Source organism: Penicillium chermesinum, assembly GCF_028974085.1.
Source record: "Penicillium chermesinum strain IBT 19713 chromosome Unknown utg000004l:1.0-3345178.0:1.0-3348027.0, whole genome shotgun sequence".
In the NCBI taxonomy this organism is placed as follows: Eukaryota; Fungi; Ascomycota; class Eurotiomycetes; order Eurotiales; family Aspergillaceae; genus Penicillium; species Penicillium chermesinum.
The window spans coordinates 360,946-384,528 of NW_026695314.1; the positions used below are offsets into that span (position 1 = coordinate 360,946).

The 23,583-nt window shown below is 50.7% G+C and overlaps 12 protein-coding genes across 12 annotated transcripts; 6 read left to right on the forward strand and 6 right to left on the reverse strand.

Moving 5' to 3' along the window:
- Positions 1–81: 81 nt before the first annotated feature.
- On the forward strand, positions 82–774 carry N7468_005025 (uncharacterized protein; the record flags this gene model as incomplete). The annotated part of the gene is made up of 3 exons (XM_058474322.1): positions 82–453; positions 510–638; positions 701–774. The coding sequence occupies exons 1-3, from the start codon at positions 159–161 to the stop codon at positions 772–774; spliced, it is 498 nt and encodes a 165-aa protein (XP_058330062.1). The 5' UTR covers positions 82–158.
- A 434-nt stretch (positions 775–1,208) lies between these two features.
- Positions 1,209–1,606, forward strand: N7468_005026 (acyl carrier protein; the record flags this gene model as incomplete). The annotated part of the gene is made up of 3 exons (XM_058474323.1): positions 1,209–1,274; positions 1,338–1,418; positions 1,508–1,606. 3 exons carry the CDS (start codon positions 1,209–1,211, stop codon positions 1,604–1,606), a joined length of 246 nt encoding a protein of 81 aa, XP_058330063.1.
- A 1,112-nt stretch (positions 1,607–2,718) lies between these two features.
- N7468_005027 (cupin domain-containing protein) lies at positions 2,719–3,249 on the forward strand (the record flags this gene model as incomplete). The annotated part of the gene is made up of 1 exon (XM_058474324.1): positions 2,719–3,249. One exon carries the CDS (start codon positions 2,719–2,721, stop codon positions 3,247–3,249), a length of 531 nt encoding a protein of 176 aa, XP_058330064.1.
- Positions 3,250–3,565: 316 nt separating this feature from the next.
- On the reverse strand, positions 3,566–4,935 carry N7468_005028 (uncharacterized protein; the record flags this gene model as incomplete). The annotated part of the gene is made up of 2 exons (XM_058474325.1): positions 3,566–3,619; positions 3,682–4,935. The coding sequence occupies 2 exons, from the start codon at positions 4,933–4,935 to the stop codon at positions 3,566–3,568; spliced, it is 1,308 nt and encodes a 435-aa protein (XP_058330065.1).
- A 943-nt stretch (positions 4,936–5,878) lies between these two features.
- N7468_005029 (glycoside hydrolase family 72 protein) lies at positions 5,879–7,673 on the reverse strand (the record flags this gene model as incomplete). Its single annotated transcript, XM_058474326.1, has 4 exons — positions 5,879–7,353; positions 7,418–7,443; positions 7,500–7,537; positions 7,593–7,673. The coding sequence occupies 4 exons, from the start codon at positions 7,671–7,673 to the stop codon at positions 5,879–5,881; spliced, it is 1,620 nt and encodes a 539-aa protein (XP_058330066.1).
- Positions 7,674–9,682: 2,009 nt separating this feature from the next.
- On the forward strand, positions 9,683–11,752 carry N7468_005030 (SprT family zinc-dependent metalloprotease; the record flags this gene model as incomplete). Its single annotated transcript, XM_058474327.1, has 3 exons — positions 9,683–10,322; positions 10,414–10,627; positions 10,690–11,752. The coding sequence occupies 3 exons, from the start codon at positions 9,683–9,685 to the stop codon at positions 11,750–11,752; spliced, it is 1,917 nt and encodes a 638-aa protein (XP_058330067.1).
- A 339-nt stretch (positions 11,753–12,091) lies between these two features.
- mog1 (Ran GTPase-binding protein MOG1) lies at positions 12,092–12,958 on the reverse strand (the record flags this gene model as incomplete). Its single annotated transcript, XM_058474328.1, is given in 3 exon segments — positions 12,092–12,208; positions 12,222–12,732; positions 12,882–12,958. 3 exon segments carry the CDS (start codon positions 12,956–12,958, stop codon positions 12,092–12,094), a joined length of 705 nt encoding a protein of 234 aa, XP_058330068.1.
- Positions 12,959–13,694: 736 nt separating this feature from the next.
- N7468_005032 (NYN domain-containing protein) lies at positions 13,695–15,391 on the reverse strand (the record flags this gene model as incomplete). Its single annotated transcript, XM_058474329.1, has 2 exons — positions 13,695–14,267; positions 14,321–15,391. The coding sequence occupies 2 exons, from the start codon at positions 15,389–15,391 to the stop codon at positions 13,695–13,697; spliced, it is 1,644 nt and encodes a 547-aa protein (XP_058330069.1).
- Positions 15,392–16,268: 877 nt separating this feature from the next.
- Positions 16,269–16,667, forward strand: N7468_005033 (heat shock 9/12 family protein; the record flags this gene model as incomplete). Its single annotated transcript, XM_058474330.1, has 3 exons — positions 16,269–16,302; positions 16,374–16,566; positions 16,625–16,667. 3 exons carry the CDS (start codon positions 16,269–16,271, stop codon positions 16,665–16,667), a joined length of 270 nt encoding a protein of 89 aa, XP_058330070.1.
- Positions 16,668–17,238: 571 nt separating this feature from the next.
- On the reverse strand, positions 17,239–18,126 carry N7468_005034 (uncharacterized protein; the record flags this gene model as incomplete). The annotated part of the gene is made up of 1 exon (XM_058474331.1): positions 17,239–18,126. The coding sequence occupies one exon, from the start codon at positions 18,124–18,126 to the stop codon at positions 17,239–17,241; it is 888 nt and encodes a 295-aa protein (XP_058330071.1).
- Positions 18,127–18,279: 153 nt separating this feature from the next.
- cog6 (Golgi transport complex subunit COG6) lies at positions 18,280–20,612 on the forward strand (the record flags this gene model as incomplete). The annotated part of the gene is made up of 2 exons (XM_058474332.1): positions 18,280–18,555; positions 18,630–20,612. 2 exons carry the CDS (start codon positions 18,280–18,282, stop codon positions 20,610–20,612), a joined length of 2,259 nt encoding a protein of 752 aa, XP_058330072.1.
- Positions 20,613–22,099: 1,487 nt separating this feature from the next.
- Positions 22,100–23,571, reverse strand: N7468_005036 (RasGAP domain-containing protein; the record flags this gene model as incomplete). Its single annotated transcript, XM_058474333.1, has 2 exons — positions 22,100–23,058; positions 23,136–23,571. The coding sequence occupies 2 exons, from the start codon at positions 23,569–23,571 to the stop codon at positions 22,100–22,102; spliced, it is 1,395 nt and encodes a 464-aa protein (XP_058330073.1).
- Positions 23,572–23,583: the final 12 nt, after the last annotated feature.

Genomic DNA, 23,583 nt, shown 5'->3' on the forward strand with positions numbered 1-23,583 from the left:
CCCCGTTGATGATCGGATATGAGAGTGTCTCAGTCGAGTTTGTCAGATTCCTAACATGCATATATGTCGTGCACCGTATAGAACTCATTGCACATCTTGAATGTGGAGTAATTACCTGTGCCTTCGCTCGCTTGCGATTTCCGTTACCCCGATACCACATGTTTCGCTGTGCTTTTCGGCCCTTCTCTCCCTTCCCTCGCACCAGCATCGCCTCTACGGCGCGATATTTTCATCGGGTCACGACAGATTTCATTGCCCATGACGTGAGAGGGACTCTGGTTACCAGGAAGGTGCCTATTATCGTTGGTGACCCGGGAGAAACATATGTTTTAATTGAGCCAGGGGTTGGTAATGCCCTCCGTGCTGCCAGTCCCTTTACATCAGCTTCTGCAGCTAGCGCTGAAGACAGATGTAAACTTACCTTCTTCCATGATTCGCAACACTTTGGTTTTGGTAAGTCATCAGTCCGTGGCGGTTGTCTGGCCGGTCTAACGGTTTTTTAATGCCAGAATCATCGAGCTATCCCCGCCTTTACGTCCCAAGCCAAATGCCTCGCCAAACAGAGTCAAATACAAGCCCTGCAACTTTATTCTTAAGCGGAAAGATGCACGAGATAGTCCTAGATGAGACTCTCGATGGTATATAACCCACTTACCAATACGTCCCGCCGCACGGATGCTGATTCATGATATGCATGTAGCAAATTTTGCGGACAAGGCAAACGCTACTGGCCAGAACCTAGCCAGCGTACTTCACCAGCTGAAGGACATGTGATTTCAAGGTTGTTTTCTCTGTGCCTATATCGGAAACCGATTGATATACAGTTCCCTTACACTAAGCAGTTTGCAGATATGGATTGCGAATATCCTTGGACATTGCAGATCGTGCCGCAGTATAGTCCTAACTATCAGCCAGCCACAAAAATGTAGGATATACAGCTCACATCTAATGACATCATATGGTGCAGGCAACCAATAGTTAGTTGGTTATATCTAGATGACGTCAATGATATGGTGTTAATCGGATGAAAGAAGGCTTAGGCTTAAAGACATATAATAGATCCGTTAGCCGAGCTCTGTAACAATCATCACACTAAGACATACTGCTTTAGTTCTAATCATTCTGTTCAAACTCTACTACTTTATTTATTCGGTTGAAAGACTCTTCAACTGAACATCATCAGTGTTCTAAAACCACTATCTGTCATCATGGTGGATATTGAAAGGAAGGTGAAGAATGCTATCGGTGAACAATTAGGTATCAAGGAAGAAAAGGTATAACAGGCCGATATATCGGAGTATCCTACCAGGTGGCTGCTGACATAGTTTTTTCGGCAGATAACAATGGATTCATACATTGTGGATGACCTTGGCGCCGATTCTTTGGACACTGTTGAATTGTTCATGGCGATAGAGGACGTATGTACTACACTGGAGAATTTTATAGGATCTCAGAGAGAGTCCTGAACTATTTATACCTATAGATCATAAGCTGATGACTTGAATAGTTGTTCGGCATTGATATACCAGACGAAGATGCGGACAAACTTGGATCTGGTAAGATTACTATCTATCTCCCTGCTCTTGTCCTGTGTATTCCGAATTAAGACTCTTCATATACCTAGTCGGTGAATTGGTGTCCTATATATCTTCAGCTCTAACCCAACGGGGTTCTGACACTCAGGGCTAGACTTCCGCACAACCTATCTTGATATGACAACACGCTTTGTTTAGTTACAAAGGTGCCTTGGGAGCTGTGGAGGGGACTCAGAGAAGGCTTGATGTATATATTACATAGATTAGATCTATATAAGGGCTTGCTAAACAGACTATACTGTGGAGGTGTGAAGGGACATCCCTGAGCTAATATTCAAGCAACTAAGCCAAAAGACTACCATATCTGCGCTTCATGCGCGGATACACCCAGGCACACCTTATATAGTACACCCTCTAGCTGGAATCCGTGACACACCTGGTGCCACCCAAATCTGGTAGTTCCCTTACAAAGATCTAGACTTTCTAATAGTACGCATTAGGCCCTGAGGGCTGTTATCACTAGGGTATAAAGACCTGTTCAGGCCCCTAGTATAGGCTTCGGGCCTATTGACAAAGCCTAAAGCCTATTGTAGGCCCTAACTCTAGGCCCGAAACCCGGCCCACACGTATGGTTGGGGCGGGGGTGGGGTTTGGGCTTTTGTGGACCCTAAAGATGTCTAACTTTGAGGCTTTTACATGCAGCTGATAGTGTTAAGGCTTGTAGACTTGGTCTTCATGAATGGCCAGTTGACGTCGTGGTGGGGGGTCTTATTCGACATACTTACCACTACCTTTACCACTTTCCATCAGTTCGTATACATCAATATAGCTTCTTCAGTTCGCAAATCCAACTGGAATCAATTCCGAACCATTCGCCACGACGGCCCCTCGCGGGTTCGGAGATAGAATTAGGGTTTCTTTTTTGAGGCAATCCCCATTTCCGACCCCGACGCATAGAGCGTCAGGCGGCCCATTTGATATGCTAAGCGAGCACCGCTTATGAAGCTCACACCATCCCCGTGGAAGCGAGACGGAGATTAGCAATTCGCGTCCGAGACAAGCCTAATTCCGGCTTTGTGAATGCTAGTAACTCATGAAACATGGCTGATAAGTAGCCTTATGCCTCACCCCATACGAGACGCAATCCAAGAGCAAAAGAGTCACAGACTTAACTACCGGCACAATGGAGGTCCCAGATCGCCCGATTAGCTTCGTGCCCGCCGAAGCCGGCGAGACAATAAGCCTTGGTCCAGCTCTCAAGCTCCGGGTCATGGAAGATGGATCCAACACCGGTAAGCACCCTACGAACAAACCTGGAAAGAGACCCTCGACCCAAGCTAAAAGTCCTGTAGATATGCGCCTGAGCGCTGTAGAGCTAATAATCCCGCCCAGAACGGCGGGCCCGCGGCCCCATTGGCACGAGATGCACGACGAAACCTTCCTCGTCACGAAAGGAACTGTACGCTTCCACATCCCCGGGAAACCGGATGTCGATGCTAGCGCGGGCGACTATGTGGTTGTGCCGACGAGGAGTCCTCATACGTTCTCCAACTCAACGGACGAAGAGGCACGGTTCTTTAATACCTTCACACCGGCGTTCTATATTAATTATTTCAAGATCCTGGGGGAGTTCGCGAAGGAAGGCGGCCTGACGCCGGAGGTGAATAAGAAGGCAATGGCTTATTTTGCTACTTTGCCTGTGCCTGAACCATGAAGTGGAAATGCAAATGTGGGTTCTATTGGACGTGTTATCTTGGCCCTGCGTATCTCCGATGCTATTGACTTGGTATTCCAATTCTCTGCCGGTCGTGTTCTTGGGCCATGCCCGAGTGTCTCCTTTTTGGTCTGTTTCCAGCTTTAGCTGGGTGTTAGTAGAAAGCTACACTCTGCAGGGGTATAGGACCTGTTATAAGTGACTGTATTGTTGGTCGTAATGGTATGACACCAATTCTATCTGGGAATGTAACGAAAAGATTGGCTAGAGGCCAGGCTGCCAGCTCTATAAAATGGTGCTCAATTCTAATCCGAATCTAGATAGAACACGAGAAAGGCCTCCCAATGGCCCCGGACGTGAATTTGAGAATCTGATAAACTTTCCGTTAGTGGGATTCATCAGCATTTCGGGGGCAAAGTGAGGCAATCTTACCAGCTCAACAAGACTAGCATAAGTGCCAAAGGCAAAGACAGCCACCCCCACCAAGAAGACGATGCCATTCAATACGACCGGCTTCCAGTTCTGCCGTTCATACCATTCGCCCTCGCGAAGCAGGAAATACCACATCACAGGCGGAAGATAGAACGACAGGCCTGAGATGAACAAGGACGAGCTGATCGACAAGAGATTCGAGAAAACGGGTATAGCCTCCGCAATAACCCAGGCAATCAGCGTCACACCGGAGACAAGAGCGAGCCACCTAGACCAGCCACGCGCTGTGCTGATATGATGATCTATGCTCTCTTGATGGAGCTGATCGTGGATGTAGCGACACACGACCGTCGTGTTGATCGATCCGGAAATGAAGATCACCGGCAGCGCAATCGCAAAGACCACTCTCGACACGACCGGCCCTGCCGATAGAAGAGCGGGAGACTGCACGCTCTGGCCCACAAACGCATATATCACAGCGCCAGTCAGCGTGTAGACAACGATCTGGATGCCCCCGAGCCACCACATGGTCTTGACGTAATCTTCCGGCGTATGCATGTCTTCCATGAAGGAAGGCAAGCAGCCCGCAAAGGAATAAGCGAAGACAATATTATTCGCCGCAACCAGCGCGGACGAGAACGTCGTTCCGGGCATCGGCCACGCGGACCAGTCCGAGACCCCGCCGCTCTGGATCCCCGTGGCCACCATCGTGACCCCGATAGCCAGGATGATCGAGACGAAATCGACATAGCCAAGGATAGCAACCTCCGCGAACGACGGCGGGATAGCAAACAGCATCAGAAGCACCGCCGCCACCGCGCTGTAGATCACCGTGCAGGAGTCGGTCTGCGTGATGTTCCGAAAGGCAATAGCGCCGGTCAAACAGTGCGATCCAGCGACGAAGATCAGAAGCGCGACAAAGCTTCCCACGAAGATATTCGCCCCAAACCCTCCCATCAACAGCCGCCCCACATCCGCATAATGCTTGACTTCGGGATACCGGAGCTTGACCTGCCCGACGTTGTACGCGGCGTACATGGCTATCAGCCCCATGCCAACCGTGAGCACGATGCCGGCGAACATGCCCAGCGTTGCAAATGCAGAAGGAAGACCGAGGGCTCCCAGGGCAATGGCCTCGACTATCGAGATGACAGTGAGTCTCACCCAGCCCAGCCGGCGGAACCGATCATTGTGCTCGGCGTCTCTCAGTACAGGCTGAGTCTCCGACGGCTGCTTTGGGGCCGTGACGGTCATCACGGCGCTTGAATTGGGGAGGGGGGAAGGGCCTTAAGTCGGGGCCTGGGACTGTTATATAGAAGCGCTCGGCCCTCCCCAATGCGCGCAAGGAGAATGTCGGAAGACTCAAATGATGCGATGAGCGGCTGATCTGATAAAATTCCCGAAACTCCACAACGGTCGCTTAGGCACGAGACCCCCCGCATTGCTGAGCTTCCCGAGATAAGAGATCGCTTTGCGTCCCATGATGGTTTCTTAATCTTTCGCTGGACTGGCATCTTATTTCATTTGGCTGGTTTCACGATGTCGCTTGGGCCCCTATGCCAGTGGCGCGTCAGCAGATTTAGATGCGAACTCATGACCGGCACGCTTATCAGCGTGTTTAGCCGCATGTTTTGTCATAGTCGGCCTATGTTGGCAGCAGGATGGTCCCTAGTCTTCCAAGCTCGAGCAATGTGGGAATCATGATTTCCTTTATGTCTTTGGCTTTCTTGTGAGATATCCTTGCTTGTTGCCACGAGTTAGCAACGCACCTTTCAAGTTAAAGATGGCTCCTAGTTGATACTCCTGCTCGTATCAGCCTGTAGAAACGATTAGATGAAGCTGAATGCTTCCAAGAGGATCAGGCGAATAGTTATGCGGGAAGTATATCTTCCCTTTCACTCAAACTTCAAGGAGAGTTGGGAGTGCTCCGCTTCGAACCCCGAAGGGCATGGACTCGGAGTATCAGCGGCGATTATGGAGATACGAAAGGAATACTGGGATTGTTTGTGGAAGTGACCCCTAGAAGAAAAACAAAAAACACCTTCATTCAAACCTAAGCCATAGCCATACAATTCACGCGGGCAGAAGCCGTCAATATTCGTGTTATCCTATCGGTACATGTGGCATATCATTCTCAAATATCTTCAAAACAACCGGGGAACATTAGGGGTCATGAAATATCAACACGGATCATGATCTACAGGAACAACATAAGAGACCCAGTCACAGCAACGGCCATCAAGGTGCTCAAAGTGAACCAGCCGTTCACCATCACAGCAGAGGGGGTATTGGCACCGGCAGCAGCACCCTTAGAGGTAGAGGTGCTTGCCGCGTTAGTGCCCGTGGGCTGGGAAGTGACGGAGCCGGTTCCGGCGGCACCTCCAGCCTGGCTAATGAGAGCCTTGCATTGAGAAGAGCCAGAGCTAGCCTTCTGGGTCTTGGCAGAGCCCTTGAAGTCACAGGCAGTGCTGTCCTTGTCCTGGCTCTCATAGTAGGCGTTGAAAGCCTGAGACAGCTGGTCCTTGGCGGAGCAGAAACTGTAGGCGCCGAAAGATCCGGTGGTAGCGTTGTGGGAGATCCCGTCACAGATGTGCTTGCCGTAGCCGCAGACCTCGCCGAAAAGCTGGCCATAGTCCTGCGGGTCCACGTCGTCGCTGACGACACAGGACAGGCTGGAGACCATGCAAGAGCACAGCTCCGCGTTGGGGGTGGGGGGCATGGGGCTTGCCTTGGCCAACCAAGTCTCGCTGTCCACGCTAGGACACGAACGGGGGGAGTTGGTGGGAGTGTAACTGGCGCTCTGCACGCCAGTTGGGGTGGCACTCTGAATCTCCTTGGAAAGATAACTGAAATCACTCTTGGTAGAGAGGGTGCTGCCATCGGAGGAGACCAGACCGTACTTGCCGCCGTACTCAAAGTACATGTAGACAATACCACCGCTCCAAACGTCGTCCATCTGTGGGCCGAAAAGGATTGGCACGTCTAGGAACTCACGGGGCTGGACCGTCACACATCCGTATTCGGAAAAGAACACTGGGATAGAGTAGTTGGAGTACTCTTCGGTCCGAGCCTCGTAGCCGGAGCTTTGGAAGGTGGCATGGCCGCAGAACTCGTAGATGTTGTAGCCAAAGAAGTCAATCGCATCGCTCTGGTCGCCGCAGTTCAGGTAGTCGGAGGTGTTTTCGCGGATGTCCGCCTGATCGGTTGTAGCATAACCGATTGCGATGGAGTCACGGTAGCCCTTGCTCTTGATGTAGGATTTCATGTCACGGGCAGCCGCCTTGACGAAAGCTGCCGCCGCGGTTTGGTTGGGGGTGTTGATAACCTCATTCCCAGCGAAGAACCCGATCACATTATCATACTTTTGGAAAGTGTCAATGACTGAGGTGTATCGCTCATACTGATCCACCGTCCAGGAGGGGGCATTGCTATCGATGGAGGTGCGGGGCGAGGCCAAGTCACTAATGACATAGATACCGGCATCCGCTAGCTGGTTCATGCAGTCGTCGTGGTCCAGGGTCGGGTCAACCGCATATGTGCGAATCACGTTGGTGCGGAGCTTGACGAGGTTGGGAATATCACGGGCACAGATTGTGCCATTGGCGAGGGGATCGGTGTAGGCGTCGCTGCCCGTATCGCCTGTTCCTGACGCACCGCCGCCATCGTAGTTCTCTGCGGGGAACACAGCAATTAGTTTCAATGAAAGTGACATCTTTGCGCATGGCGTCCTGCGTACCTTGGTAGGCTATCCCTCGGATATAGCTACAGATCAGAATGATTAGCAAGTAAAAGTGTCGAGAGACAAGACCGGATCTCACAATTGTGTTCCATTGTTCGAGTAAAAGAATTTTGACCCCTGGAAAAATTGTCAGCAGGAGCGAGGAAGCGCTTCCAACAGAAGATGGCCTTACTTTCGTAACGATTGGTGGGACGGACGCAGCAGTGGCCAGGCTCGACAGGAGAGCCAGACCGGCGATAGCAGCAGACCTCATCTTGAATGTAGCGACTGAGAATTAGAATTGTGAGCCGCGAGAAGGGGAAAGAGCGTGAAAGAAAATAAAAGAAATGTGGTAGCGAAAGTGCGTCCCAAGCAGCAAGAAATACCGACAGTGTGACGGGGAGGATGTCCCACTCTGGATCAACTGTATACACCAGCGGTAATCAATACTGAAACGAGAGTGCGCTAAAGACCAGAAAGGCTGTTTTGTGCTCAATGAGCCAGGGCAACAGCCAATGAGGGATTTTCATTCGCGCGGGCTGGTTCATCCCAGACTGGGAGTGGACCCTTCCAAAAGGCTTGATCTACTGGCGGACAGCCTGGAGGCGGCATCCGACGGATCCTCGTATTTTTGAGGCCTAAAAATAAGCCGAAGCTTCAAAGGGTAAACAAAATAAACCGAGTAAACGAAGTAAACAGGGGAAACAGGGGAAACAGGGCCAAAACAGGGCCAAAACACAATACCGCTAGCATCGCTCCATGATTCCCTGGTTATCCGGTCAGCCCCTCTTAGGCGCCCCCCACCAATCATCGCCTGTTCTGCTGCACATTGGGGGGGACCGTTCGGCCCCGGCACCATCTTTTCCTGTCGTTCCGCGGCTTGTATCGACCCAAGCGGGGTCTTGAGTCGCCCTCTCGCTCTTATCCATTGGTCCAACTGAAACATCCCATGAAACTAGACAGGAACCGCTTTCGAGCCCGTTTTTTGGTGCTACATCAGATATCAGAGATCGTGGCTGTGTAATGCCCTGTTGCATATGCTAGTCTTTCAAAAGGGGACCGTCGCAGGCACATTGCGCGGCCGGATGTAATCGTTGCTTGGGATCAGTCGAAGAATATCACTTGTCGACGATCCCAAGCTCAGCGGGCTGCAAGTCGTCAGATACCGTGGGCTCATGGGCGCCTAGCTCCCTGGTGGCCAGGCAACCAGAATGCGAGCTGTCAGCATTGAAAGGTTCCTAAAATACAGTGAGAGGCGCTAGTTTGAGTTGCAGAGAGCTAAAGAGCCAGCAGAGAGTTAGCGACAATCTTTTGATGCATTTAGGCAAAGGATCTGACGTTCTTATCGCCATAGTCGAACCCGAACCTTCAATGACGCCCATCCAAGGCTCGGAAAGCTGGCGACTAAGTCTGCGACACCGTCAAGCAGCCTTTCTTCCTGGAACTCAGCTCCAGGGCCACATACATTGTGCCTAGGGGGCATGCATTTCGACCACTCGACCACCTCTTTTCCTGGAAATGCTATAGGAAGGAATATCGGGGAACCGCTGGGTCTCTAGTCGATCACGAAGGCTTGGAACTGATAATAGGAGATTACTTGTTTACAACTGTGATAACAGTAGTTTTATGGCCTCGCAGAGATCGTCTTTTGGCAGCCCTAGAGAGCTCGTGCGGTGCATGATTCCGTGAGACTTGAGACTTATTCTTCCGCTCCAGGGAATGCATATCGGCGAGACTTGCCATGCTAGGTGTCTTCTCATCCATGAATATGACCAGCACGGTAAGAAATCAGGTTACAAAGGTTCAACGTTGTGGATTAGGCGAATAAATCAATGGGGTAATAAGCACTCTCAGGTGTCCTGGTGCGATATCCAGTCAGCGCAAGCGGGGTAGCGATAAAAGCCCCGGGAGATGGTCGTTCCGTTGCTTCGAATATAGAAAAGTGGCCGCCCTGCATAGAGCAAAGTACACCGGACCTCGCGAATAGTGTTTCTCAATACTGGGTCTATCATTTGGTCATGCCACTGGCAGTAACTAGTTAGCAGTTGGGGTGGAGAATCCGGAAAGAGATCGGCTTGATACTCGGCGGTTGCCGTGCCAACAACTAGCGAGAAAACATTGGGCAACTCTCCCGAATCACAAAATCTTCTTCAAGGCACAGAAGAACACTTGTGGGCTCTTGGAGCACTGTCTCGTTTTCTGTGCTACTGGGGAGACTACCCAGGGGCTTTCAATCACCATTACCACCAAAGCTCGCTTCCCGCGGGCGCAGACTGCACAACTATGGCACGACTAAACACTACAAGCAACCGGACCCAAGGCGAGCCTCGCCAGAGGACAGGGCTAAAAGAACCATCGGTCCACCAGCAAGGCAGCTTCGGTACAGAAAAGCTTGTCAAAGACCGATCCTCCAAAGGTCCATCACACAAGAAGAAGAAGAGTTCTGGGGCATTTTTCGACATCTTCCCAGACACCGAACAGACACACGACCAAGACGATGGAGACGATGGAGACCCAACCTCTTCATCGCTACCGTCAAGGAAACAAAAGACTACGCGGACCCTCAAAGCTGCACCTGTCAATTCCCTCCTTCTACCCCTTCAACGCAGACGACGACAAAGACCCAACACCAAAGCAGGGACAGATGACTATGACAAGGAAAATGATCTCACAGAGGACACAATGGACTCATACTCAGTCGACCCCTCACCCCAGCCGTCTCCAAGACGTTTCGAACAGACCCCGGAGAGAAGCCGATTACAAGATCGGCCTAGGAGCCGCATGAGTCCCGAGAGCCGTGGGAGCGAGCGGGAAGACAGCGACGCAGATACCAGCTTCAACTCACTAGACGACTTCATTGTTAGTGACAATGACGAGATCAGCTATCAGGAGACATCTGGATCTGACTCGGAAGATCCCAAGAGTTCTCCACCCCCCACCGCCTAGATCAGCCCGGAGGAGGCTGGTCAGAGGACGGCGTCCACAGCCAGACGTTGCTGGAGCAAGTGATATAGTCAGAAGCCCTTCACCAGCGGGTGACCGGGACCTGGGCTTGGGGTCTAATGGGGATGAGAAAAGCTCCTCAAGCTCTGTCAGCAACCCAAGACAGGTGTCTCAGGACGACATTCAGCTTCTCACAAAGCTCAATAAAATTGCTCTAGAAGACAATCCAGAAGGCTTGGAAGGTCAAGATGATACAAGTTCTGGGCTAGAGACAACTCGTTCCACGTATGAGCAGCCTCCTGTCTGTTGACCACACAAAGGCCAACCTAGCTAACTGGTCCTTTTAGGTCGGTTACCGAGCTAGATTCTCCTACAACATTCCAGCCCGCAAGGAAGGATGAGCAGACACCACCCTCAAGCCCTTCACCAAGCGGTCGCCTCAGGTCCCCCAAGAAAGAAAAAAGCCGGATTCCGCCAACACCCCACCGCGAGAGTATGGATGCTTTCTGGAGTCAAGAAGAAACCAACAACTGGAATGACAAGCACTCGCCTCAGAAGCCCAAATCGGACAGATTAATGCTAGCGCTCTTGCAAGAGTTTGATAACTCAGACGATGAAGGAAGTAGCCAAGATTCCGGCTCGGGGCTTGAACCTATCCCTAAATCGCCTGTCAAATCCACCGAGCCTAAGACGCCCAGTAAGACTGCCCTCAAGAAGGCCGAAGCTGAAGCCAAGCGCGCCGAAAAAGCGCTCCGTCAGGAGTTCGACAACAAGAAAGAAGCGCTCGCAAAATCTTTCCTCCATGACCTGGATGTCGCGGTGACTGGAGGGAAAATCATCCAGCTCGCTGAAGAAACTGGTGGAGTCGAGATCGTCTGGTCCAAGACACTCCAGAAGACAGCAGGCCGGGCTACATGGAGAGCTTCGCAGCGCCAGGGTAACCTACCATTGCATTACGCCAAAATCGAGCTCGCAGATCGCATCCTGGTCGACGAGTACCGACTTACCAATACTCTCGCCCACGAATACTGTCACTTGGCCAACTACATGATCTCAAAGGTTGTCGACCAGCCTCATGGCCCCAGCTTCAAGGCCTGGGGTCAAAAATGTGCCACTGCCATGAAGGACCACCCTGAATACGGCGGCAAGATCCATGTCACAACAAAACACAGTTACAAGATTGACTACAAGTACGTATGGGCTTGTGTCAACTGTGGCTGTCAGTTTGGTCGTCATTCGAAGAGCCTCGATACAACTCGGTTTTCTTGCGGCACTTGCAAGGGGAAACTGGAGCAAATTAAGCCCAAGCCACGAAACGTGTCACCCAAGAAGAGTGGCGCTATCCCTCCTAACTTCCAGAAGAAATCGATGGAGTACGTGAAGCTCAGTTTAGATGAGCTGAAGTTATGATTTTGTCTGGGAGGACTCGTACATCTGATCTATGGCCTGGTTTGAAAATCTTCTCATTTCTCTGATATTTCCTTTAGCAATTTGTTGATACCACGAAGATTTATGTCTTCTCGTTGTTTCATGCATCTATTCCAGCTTTCTAGGTGAACCTCTCCGTTCTCGACGAGTATCGGCTTCACGGGCTCTTGTAGATCTTGTATTACGCCTATCTAAATTGCGCTAGCTAGAAGTCCAGATTCCTCTGATTCATATCTCTGGATACCTTTCTGAAGTTCCTCCCAAATTTGTCTTCCAATCCCGCGGACCCTGACACCCTGACTCCTCATTAAACCTTCTAAATCAAACAAAAAGACCCCAGTCCCGAATCTCAAATTCCTCTACCAACGCCTGAATAGTGTCCTCGGCAAGACTCTCCTCCTTCGCCAGCCCCTGCGCATCACCCTTCCTTATCAAACTCTTCGTGGGGCACATTGAAGAAGATCAAAAGATCCGTCTCCTGCGCCTGCAGCCGCACCAACAGATAGTGACATGTCAGCGTCGTCGCTTGCACTTGACCCCCATCAACAGCCTCGCCCGCGACCACAGCCCCCGGACCGGAGGGGGGCTGCCCACCCCGCTGTCGCGGAACAGATCTGATCTGCGCAATACCCTTGAACACAGCAACGGGCGACCCAGCCGGCGCGGTGGCCACCAGCTTGCTCGGGCTAACACGATGCGGAGGGCTGACGACCTGGAACCCATCGCCTTCTTCGCAGAGGTCGTGCAGATGGTACAGAGCCGCCGCTTGGTCGATAGCCTCAGGGGACGCGGTTGCTGGGCTGCCGCTCCCGGCGGCCAGGGTGGGGTCCTGTTGACTGAGGGTGCGGAATGTGCTGAGGGCGTCTTCTTGGGAGACGCGCTGGTTGATTTCGATGATCAGGCTTGACAGAGTGTCGGATGAGAGGAAGAGCTCCTGGTGGTCTGGGATTTCGCGTAGGTTGCTATGGTTTATTAGCGGTGGGTTTTTTAGTGGGGGAAAATTGGGAAGGGTTTGTGGGGATTTTGCTCTACGATTGAGATCGATGAGCATACATCGGATCTTGAGAGGGGAAGCAAAACTATAGAGCATGCGGGGGGAGGCTCTGCTTACCTTGCGTCGATCCAGCGCTGCGGCACAACACCTCGGATTGCCCCGCCGAAGAAATCTTGGTCGGTGAATTGGGCCATGGTTAGAGCCTAGATTCAAGCTCTAGATGCTAACCAGGAATTTGAGGATGTGATGATCGAAATGGTTCGAACTTTGGGAGTATGGGATTTGCTTGGTTGCAAATAGGTGATGTAGAATGTGGCTGAATTTGGCCCGAAGCTTCCAAAAGCTTATCACGGGGCACGTTTTGTTTTCTACCCCAAGTTCTGGTTTTCAGAGCACAAAGCCAAGACGGTAAACGCGAAAGCTGTGTCCTATGTCTTTTGTACGGGTTGAAGTCTTCCAGGCGCAATTAAATAGGCGAGTGCATTGAGGCAGCAGGTGCGGGCAGGAGTCTTCCGCCCACTGCCTGATGACGTTTGCCCAATCAGAACAGAGCCGCATCTATACAGCATCAACATCAATATCAGCCCGCTGTTTGCTTGGCGGTTCAAGCTACTGGATAAATGTAAAGAAGACATTACTATGAGTATTTTGACTCGGTATGTCCTTTTTACGAGTTGCCGAATATATTGTTGGCCAGCTGGCCAGCTGGCCAGCTCAGATACGTTATGTGGGGAGATCTCCTGGACTATACGGGCTACAGGATAATCACGCATCTGCCTTGAACTTCAGTTGATTGATGAGGATGTTGAGAGTAGAGACTGGTTTCACCCTAATACTCTACAGGCGTGCGAAATGCCCTGGTACGAAAGATAGATAAAACTTCGGACACAAAAGACCTAATCGAAGAGCTCCTCCACATAGGAATCCAGTTCAATCATGCGAAAGTGGGTGCCCCATTTTCGCACGGAACTCTTTCTTCTTGTAGGCAAAGCTCGTGAGTTGAGAAAAGCTTACCAGCTCGACATTCCAGCCGCGCTGCAGGGCCCTCTCGACCATGGTTAGAAATCCACCCGAATACTCAGCCTTCGCTGCATCACCACTAGCCAGGACGATGGTTGCTGGTTTTTCGGTGTCCAGCAAGGTTTCCAGAATCTTTAGGTGCAGAATTTCGTCCACGCCTTGTTCGACCCAGCGCTCTCTCTGACCGGCCGTTTCAGACCAACAGAGATGAGAGTTCTGCACATCAAGGTTGCGTGGGTGTGGCGACCGTGGCGTGGTTTTCATCTTGCTAACACGATCCAGGATATTCACTTCATAGCCGAGATGTTCAGCTTCGTCGACAGAAGGTACTCTGTCAGAGCCTACCAAGACTCTTTTGGTCGCCTGTCGACCCCGTTCCATGATCAACGAGAGATTGGCAAAAGACATGTGGAGGCGGCGCACTCGGACCGTCGTATCGAGGCCTCGAGAGGCTTTCGCTGCATTGTGGAATCCGACCAGGATCTGGACCGTTAGTATAGGAACAAAAAACAAAAGCCGGGAATAATGGATTTTACATTGGACATATCAACAAAGACGTGGATGGGACGTGACAATTGTGAATCTCCGAAGGAGGGAAGTCGTCCCACTTGCGATACAAGTTGGGCGTACTCGGGAAAATCAATGAGGAGCTTGGTCATCAGGAATACCCGACGTTCGTGGGTATTCTTGTATACCAGCGGGATAATTTGGGTGTGACGAGGAGTAGAGATGATGCCTTCAGGTTTCACGGCACCGGAGTTCACCAATGTATCCTGGTCATCATACGACGAGGGTAAAGTAGATTCGTAGTCCTGGCGGTTGTCCTTCGCCAAAACCTGTGAAGGGATAAATGGCAATCCCCCAGGATTTGTAGTTCGTCGACCAGGAACGATATTGCTTGAATCCGATTCTGCGTCGGCACTGCTCTCCGCGGTTCCATTGGGCTTGGCCCTCGCCTTACGCCTGGACTTGGTCTTGGACTTTGGAGTGGCAAGGGATAATTCAGCTTTGGTCACTGGTGTTGAAGGTTTTTGAGCTGTGGCTTGAGCTGTACAATTGAGACCAGTTGTGTTGGATGAGTCTCGTTTGAGGATTGTGACAGGTGAGGGCGGATGTGTAGAACGCATGTGAGGCTTTTGCGTAGGGATAGGCCTAGAAGGGGAGACCGGACAGTCTAATGAAGACGAGGAGTTGATAAAACACCCAGGCGAACCGTCAACTGGAGGGTTTTGCTTCTGCAACAGAGCTGGTCGTGAACATGGCAATGAATCGTTCAATTTGGCGGAACAGGAGCCAGGAGAATTCTGAGCTGTAGTGTCTGCAAGATGAGTATTGTTGAGCGCGATCAAATCCCAAAGAGCGCCGAAATCACCAAGCTTGCGGTAGTTTTGCTTCGCTTCTGGTTGAAGGTTCGAGCTAGAAGCCTCATCTTGCTCTTTCTGGTGAGGCAGAAGAGAGACTGGAGACTCGGTGTGGGAGGGACGCGAAGGAACCGCGGGGTTATGAAGCGGCTCAGGTATGTCAACTTCGATAGGTCGCTTCAGTATTTCGTAAACCGGGGTGAATTCCCACCGCGAAGCCGGTTTGAAGGGCTCCGCAGCGGCCATTGATAGAGTTCCGCGCTGCGACAAGATACGGAGCTAACCAAGGATCAGGGTCGGTGGTGGTTCAACCGAAAACAAGACAAGAAGTGTGTGGATAGAAGAGATCGACGAAGATCCGAATGGGATGTGAAAGCGCATATCGCTAGAAGATTCACATCGCAGTATTGAATGCCGAGTCGATCAGGTTGGAATGGGCAGCATCATGTCCCACTGGGGCATAAAGGGCGGGCGGTGTGAGGGAAACCCGGGACAATAGTTATCCGGGTAGATAAGGTTGATTCACCGCTTTCTTTTTTCAGTGACAGGCCATCCAGCTCGTTCTCAGGCACCAAGATGTTTCCGCCTGAATAATGGGGCACCGAAGCCTTGTCACGTCACTATGCCAGATTGGGCGTAACCGCTGATGTAACGGATCATTGTGACACCTGGGCAAGTGACAGATCCAGTTTATAGATCAACGTCATTTACCCCTCCACGCCACTATCTAGGGGACGTCATTTGCATGTAGGCCCCAGATAATCCTTACATTGATGATTCGCGGCCGGTGGAACCACCCATTCAAGCTCGTTCTTAGTGGCCTATTCTTAGTTACCCCAGCTGTACCAGTCTAGCTTGACATATTTTGCTAACCGAACCTTGGAACGTACATGCTGGTATAGTCCGGGGTTGACCCTCTAAGGGTCTAGGATGAACTTAGGCAAACATGGTCCAAACATAGAAGACGTCATTTCGTTTGGATAGCATGTGAGACTCATTTCGACGGGCTATATAAATCTTCATCGATAGAGATTCCTTCTTCCTTTTCCATCTCCCATCACCCAACTTCTCAGTATCCATCCAACTTCTCTACTTGAATCTATCAACTATTCTATCAGCCACGATGTCCGACTCCGCTCGCAAGGATTTCTCTACCAGTATGTGATTTGTTCTAACCTCTCATCAGGTCCCTTGGTGAGATCCATGAGCTAACCATCGTTTTACACAGAGGCCAAGGAGGAGATTACTCCTGACTCCACCAAGTCTACCCAGGACAAGGTCAAGGAGACCGTCACCGACACCGGCGACCGCATCGCTCGTGGCGTCCAGCCCGATGACAACAAGGGTGGCGCTCAGCAGGCTTTCGACAAGACCCAGCGCGCTTCTGACAATGAGGCTCATGGCGGTGCCAGCAACTCCATGTAAGCGCAGCTTTCTGATTTGTATCGCCACCCACATGCTAACGGTTTGGATTCCTAGTGGCGACAAGGTCAAGAACGCCCTTGGCATGAACAACAACTAAGCTGCACTTTGAGACTCGTTCCTCTTCTATGTTTCCAGAGGCAGATTCTTTGACGAGTCGACGATACCATTTGATTTTATGATTCCAGTTCGAGATACCTAGCTATCCAATGCAAACACCACGCTAAGCTTTTGACATATTCATGCTCGTAAACTTATTGTTCTTCTGTATAGCCCGTAGCAATGTCTATGACCGTATCCTAGCATTCCCTTATGACACTTGTGATATCTTGCCGTCCAGCAGTCTCGCAAGCTAAGCTGCACAACTTGTACTGGTGACCCTTCAGACCCCCTGCGCATTTCCTGTCTCTAACTTTGATGTAGCTCATAATACTCCCAAATGAGTTGAAGGCATCATCATGTATGGTAAGCTACAATCTTTGATTGTCCTAGGCAAAGCGCATCTCAGGAGCGAAATCTATTGAGGCCTCAAGGAGCCGATTTGACGTCTTAAGTGTAGTTGCTAACGTGCATAGTATGGTGATAAGGGAGGATCATGTACAGATTTTCCTCAGGAAGAAGATACCAGACCCGATACGCAGAGTACCAAGCTGAACTATATACTGACGTCTCTATCTTCGGTCGATAAGATTCCCAAACATCATATCGCGTTGACGAGTGAGCTGATTTAGTTCAAGCTCCAGTTCCTTGTATCTGGCCCGGGCCGCGGGGATATCCGTGGGCAAATCGTGGAAGGCTCGTACGCGTCCCTCCAACGATTTCACGGTTTCTCGGAGCCGAAGAACACCCTCCTCCTCGTGCATGAGCTCGTCGATTGTGGGCCCATGTGGCCGATTTCGTTCCAATGATGCGATGCGGTCTTGGTATTCGCCAACCTTGTTGTTCAGCGTCTTGGTTCCTCGCGTCCATTCCGATGTCGACGTCTGGATATCCTCAGGAATTTGAAAGGCAGGATTAGACTTGAGGTCTTCTAAATGGGTCTGCAGCCGAGCTAGTTCCTTCTGCAAATACCGATGTAATGTTTCGACTTTCGCCATCTGGTTTCGCGCATCAAAGTCTTCGGCGGAAAGCTCCACGATAGATTGGCCTATATCCTCTGGTTCGGGGTTAAGTGTATTCCCGAGAATGGCAGCAGATTCAGCAAGATCGTTCAGGTCATCATGTCCCTTGTCATCGAGGCACATTTCGACTGCCTCCAATAAGTCGTTCTTTTGTCGTTGGTGTGGATCCTTAAGCTCTGTCTCTTCTACTGCTCTATAAGCCGTAAGAGCTTCTTCTCGCGCACGCTGTTGAAGATTGGCCTCTTCGTCAGCGGCGTCGTTGGCGGCGGCCAGGGTCAGGAGTACTTTGAGTGTATCCTCGTTTCGCTCGAATTGAGGGACTGGTTTCGGGGCGAATTGCCGGCTGAGCCAAGTATTCACATACGCCCAGTCCTTGGCTTGAATAGCAGCCTGGCGAGCTTTAGTTGGCGATGCCAATGGACTGTCAAAGGAATCCATAATGTGTAGTTGGCCGATCTAGTGTGAGAGCGGGTTGTTTACTTCGGAAAGCAAATGCGATAAGATCGACGAAGGCGGTCTAACACCACGTTGCGGCGACCTTCGTTTCCCCCCACCGACACGCGGCCAATTGACTCGGTCACTCGTCTCAATATGACCAGCTATTTCTCGGGGCCCAGAGATGGCCCGTCGCCCGCTTCGTCCCCACTATCACCACCTTCGCAGCGGTCCAGCGCCCTGTCTAATCGTCTGACCTCGGTTCTGTCCGCTTCGTACGCTGACTCCGACATCCGTGATGCGCTGGAGACATTGAGCATTAGAGGAATCCACAACACTGCGGAAACTCGGCGCCAGCTAAGGCTTGATGTGCAGAAAGAGGTGGTTGACTGCAATGGGGAGATTGTGCGGGATTTTGGGAAGGTAGCAGAGGTGAGCTTTGAGCACGGAAGAAACGTCGAGGAATTGTGCCATTCAGAGCATCTAACGTCATATCAATATAACAGCAATTAAAGCGGATCGGAAGCGTTATAACTTCGTTGAATCAGACCTGCAATGAGATGCGGAAACACATCGACATAGCGAAGCAGGAAACTACCCCCGTGCTCGAAGAAGCGACCGCATTGATCCAGTCAAAGAAAGACACGGAAACGAAACAGCAACTCCTCGACGCCTTTTCCAAACATTTCATGGTGCCCGAGGAGGAACTTATGGTCTTGACATCGGCTGAGGAGCCGGTGAGCGACAGATTCTTCGACGTACTTGCCCGCGTCAAGCAGGTGCATAACGACTGCGAGCTGCTTCTTGGCGGCGAGAACCAGCGTCTGGGCCTAGAGATCATGGAAATGACGAAGCGCCATCTGAACGCTGCATACCAAAAGCTATATAAGTGGATCCAGAAGGAGTTCCAGTCGTTGAATCTCGAGGATCCTCGCATCAGCAGCTCCATCCGCCGTGCTTTGCGGGTTCTAGCAGAACGGCCCAGTCTATTTCACAGTTGTCTTGATTTTTTCGCAGAAGCGCGAGACTATGTCCTTTCCGACGCATTCCACTATGCTCTGACCGATGCGATGGCTAGTGCTAACGGTGCTGGTACTAGTGACCGCACTGTCAAGCCTATTGAGTTCTCGGCCCATGACCCACTACGATATATTGGTGATATGTTAGCTTGGGTGCACTCTACCACCGTTTCGGAAAGAGAGGCTCTAGAAGCCTTGTTCGTTGCCGACGGAGATGAGCTTGCACGGGGTATTCAAGCTGGCTTGACTAGTGAGCCGTGGGCTCGAATCAATGAAGAAGATGAAATGATGGCATTTAACGGACATAAAGCGCTTAGCGATTTAGTCAACCGAGATCTGACTGGCGTCTCCCGATCCCTCCGCCAGCGTGTTGAACTAGTGATTCAGGGCCATGATGATCCCATCACTTGCTATAAGGTGATCAATCTGCTATCGTTCTATCGGGCTACCTTCTCCAAGCTGGTCGGGCCCAATACCCAATTGGTAGACTTGATGCAAAACCTGGAGACTTTCACACTCAAACATTTTGAGGCTCTGATGGGTGAGCAGGTTACCAGTCTTTCGAGTGATCAGCTAGCTCTTGCACCCCCACCCGATTTGTCGCCCCCGGAATTCCTCTTGGATGCACTGGAAAATCTGGTCTCTCTGATGAAGACTTATGAAGGTTCAGTTGGGCCAGATGAGCCCTCAGATACCGATGCAGATAATTCCTTCACACCCGTCATGCGCGCGGCTTTCGACCCATTCTTGAATCTAGCACGAAGCTCGTCTGAAGAACTAGATGATCCTACCGCGCAGATCATATATCGGACCAACATTCTTCTTGCAGCTCAGGCTACCCTGTCTCCATTTAATTTCGCGAGCGTAACTCACATGGCCCGCTTGTCCTCCGCCATATCTGCCTTGCGTACCAACTTACTTGATATTCAACATGATTTCCTGCTCGAGAATTCTGGACTGGAGGTACTACTCGCGGCCTTGGAACCATTTTCCAAATCAACCAAAGACCATGAAGATACAAGCCCGGAGAATTCCGAGAAGGGAGCCCAATCCAAGCCCCAACTCACAGACCTCACCTCCCTACCCGCGTTTCAACCCGAGGCCTTGGTCAGATCTAGTCAGCAGCTCGATGATTTCCTTCCATCGGCTCTCATGGATGCAACCGATCACCTGAAGCGGCTGCAGAGTGCTTCGCTTATCCAAAGTGTCACAGAGGATGCCGTGGAGGCATTCTGTCGAGACTTTGAGTTCGTGGAGGGTATGATCATCGCTGCAGACGAAGCAAGAGGTATGACGCAAGTTACTCTGGGCACTGGTGCAAGCATTATAAGTGGACGAAGCGGGAGATCGTCTCGCAAGACTAAGCCAGATGGAAAAGATGGCGAGGAAGACGACGAATCAGGGGATCAGTGGAGTTTGCGGTCACTATTCCCACGTACAACTGGGGAGATTCGGGTGTTATTGAGCTAGGTTTACGATACACTCGGATGGCTTTTCCTGTAAATATACAATGTTGCAGTATACCAAAAGCGCTAAAGATGTCAACACGATAGTAGAAGTATGAATAAAGAAATCATACAGTGAAGCCTAACCAACGAAATACACCAAGCTTGGGATCTATCCACCTAAATTAGCTTTTGCACAGCAGGATCAACTTGGTTTCGTTTCGAGCTTTCTATAGCTCAGAATAGGTAGTGTAAAAAGCGGTGTGCATGGTATATGTTAGCACTGGGGATTTCCAATGCTCGAGTAGACGAGATGCTATGACTGTGAGGCCACCTTGCTTGGGATTTGACCACCGGGTTTAGTTTTCAGACGCCAGGTTCGCTTTTTAGATAAGTAGTAAATAGCTGACTTAGTACTTGATTACCAACAATTATCTAAACTCAGTGCTACCATCCTTGGAAATGGACTCTATCTATCGGTACGCGTTGGTATAAATTGCACCATGCAATCCATATGAAAAATTTGATCTGTAGGCTGGACAGTCGCTGGTCCACAGTGGCAAAAGTTGGTCAACCCATCATCTAATGGTCGAATAGTCGACTGGAAGTGGATCTCCAATGGCACTTTGGCCGAGTCTGGTCTAAGGCGATAGACTAGAAATCTATTCCGTTCGCGGGCCGCGGTTCAAATCCGCGAGGTGTCGATATTAACTTCCTTTCTCTTTTTTCTTTTATTTTCTTTTATTTTCTTTTATTTTCTTTTATTTTCTTTTCTTTTCTTTTCTTTTTTTTTTTTTTTGCAAAGTTCGTTTCCCGTCACTTATTTTCGATTAATTCCAGGTATCACCTGCCACTTCGCCTCTCCGTGAGTATGTAATAGAAAACCCTACTCCTGTGTGTAATTGTCATAAATATTCTCCACTGTTGTGTAGGTAGTCCCATGGGTTTCCGCTCATATCATATATTCGTAGAAACTGCTAGGTTGAAATAAACCTACGGCCCACTGCTAGTAGTATTACGAATGAAAAAGTGCATCCAGAAGTCCAATCCGTCTATTTGGGGATGATATCAAGAGTATTTACATGCTGGCCAACTCTCCCAAAGTCCACCAGCGCAAAACAACACTGCAGGGAGCCTACCCCGAACGAACCCCAGTCCAGGGATCAAAGCCCAGAGCCATGCTTTTGTATAAACCGTGGTCAAATCCCAGGTTTAATGTATTTTCGTACGCCTTTTAAGGAGGATCCAGTCCCCTAGGGCTGAGCGGGGTTCGTCAAGGGTGGTAGATGTAGGGGGGAGGGGGGAAGGGCGTAACTTGGAGATGGAAAGGAGGGGGAAGGGTATCAACACCGTGACACATGCGGACGACATGGAGAAAGAAAGCAACATCGGATATCAAGGACGCGAAATGACAAAGCAAGCAAACAGTGAGCAGAAGAGCGTGAACTTCATGAGCACATGTATAGAGGGAGGATGGAGGTGAAGGAAGGGGGGGGGATGGTAGGTGACAGATTAGAACTGGTTCCGGAGGTCTTCCTGCGAGTGGTGAGATTGCTCGCGTTCCTTGGCCTTGCGGCGAGACGTGTTGGGAACAAAGTCAAAGAAGCGGTATTTGCTGTTGGACTCCTTTGACACGCTGGACCTGCGAGCAGCCTTCGTACTCTCGCCGAAGTCGAGGGAATAGGTGGATGAGTTTTTGGAGCTTCCAGTGCTGTCACGCGCGTCGGACCAACGGGGAATTGAGAACGGCATCCGGGACTGATCCCAGGTGGCAGATGATGAGCTCGGCGGGGTCTCGTCTTCCTCGGCAGTATTGTCTGTTGAGCGCCGGGGAATGGCAGGGCGGGGAGCGAAGAAGCCGACTGAGCCACGCTGGCTGACGTTTGACAGAGAACCAGCATTCGAGTCTGGAGCTGAGGTTGCTGGCTTGCTAGAGCTTTCATCGTAGAATGTCACACATCGCTCCATCGAATCGACAAGCTCCTCCCATTTGGCCTCTAGGTTGCCGTTTGGTCGCTCTGCTTGCTCTGCCTCATCGACACAATCCTCCGTTCGCTCTTGTAGTTGCAGGGCTAGTTCGTGGAACTTCGAGAGGCACGGATCAATCTCGTTCATTTCGTTGAGTCGCTCAGGAACAACTTCCAGCCAAATGTGGACAAGATTAGCAAAGCAGCGCGCTTGGTCGAGCAAGAAAGGTAGACTGGGAAACCCTTCCCGCGAGAGAATTGGCAGTCGTCCAAAGATCTGAATAGGAGTAGTGTATGAAGGGGTTGGAACTGAAGACAGGCCGTTCGCTGGAATATCACAGATGTCGTCGACAAACTTCTTGAATTCCACACGATTGCCAATGAGAAATTTATTCATAGGCTCCATCCACGGTTCTTTGTTACCGAAGTTTGTCATATTGGCTAAGCCTTGAAGCGCCTTCGCGATCAGTGTCAGAGTACGCTGAGCACGGGGTCGAGGGTGATCTGCAGTATGTATGTTAGCAAATGACCCCCAAAACACGAGGGGAGGAAAAGGATGGCCCAGGCCAATGAAATTTTACCTTTCAACAGCCCGAACAGCTTGGGGTTCAGGATGGCGGGACAGAAGAATCGCAGAAAGAGAAAGCCAGAAACACTGCTATAAGTCACAGTTCGCAGGAAATCACCATAGCGGTCTTCCGCACAAGCTCTCACATGTCGGAAGATGAGTCGTAGTTCGGCGGGGCAGCGAGACCAAGACCCAGCTATGGATTTCCACACAGTAGTCGTTAGGTTGATTAGGTTCCGCCAGTTGCGATCAAGATCTTCAGGACGAGGCACTTTGGATGGATCGACCTCGCATTCCGGATCGCTCTCGTCAATCTCGCGCAGGCGTTCTCCAATTGTATCTTCTAGGTATTCCTTGCCGAGTCGACGCATGTGTTGGTCCAGTGCCTTTGTCAAGAGAGAATTTCCACGGAACAGCAAGTTCGCTTCCACAGTTGCCGTTCTTCCCATATCTCTCACTAA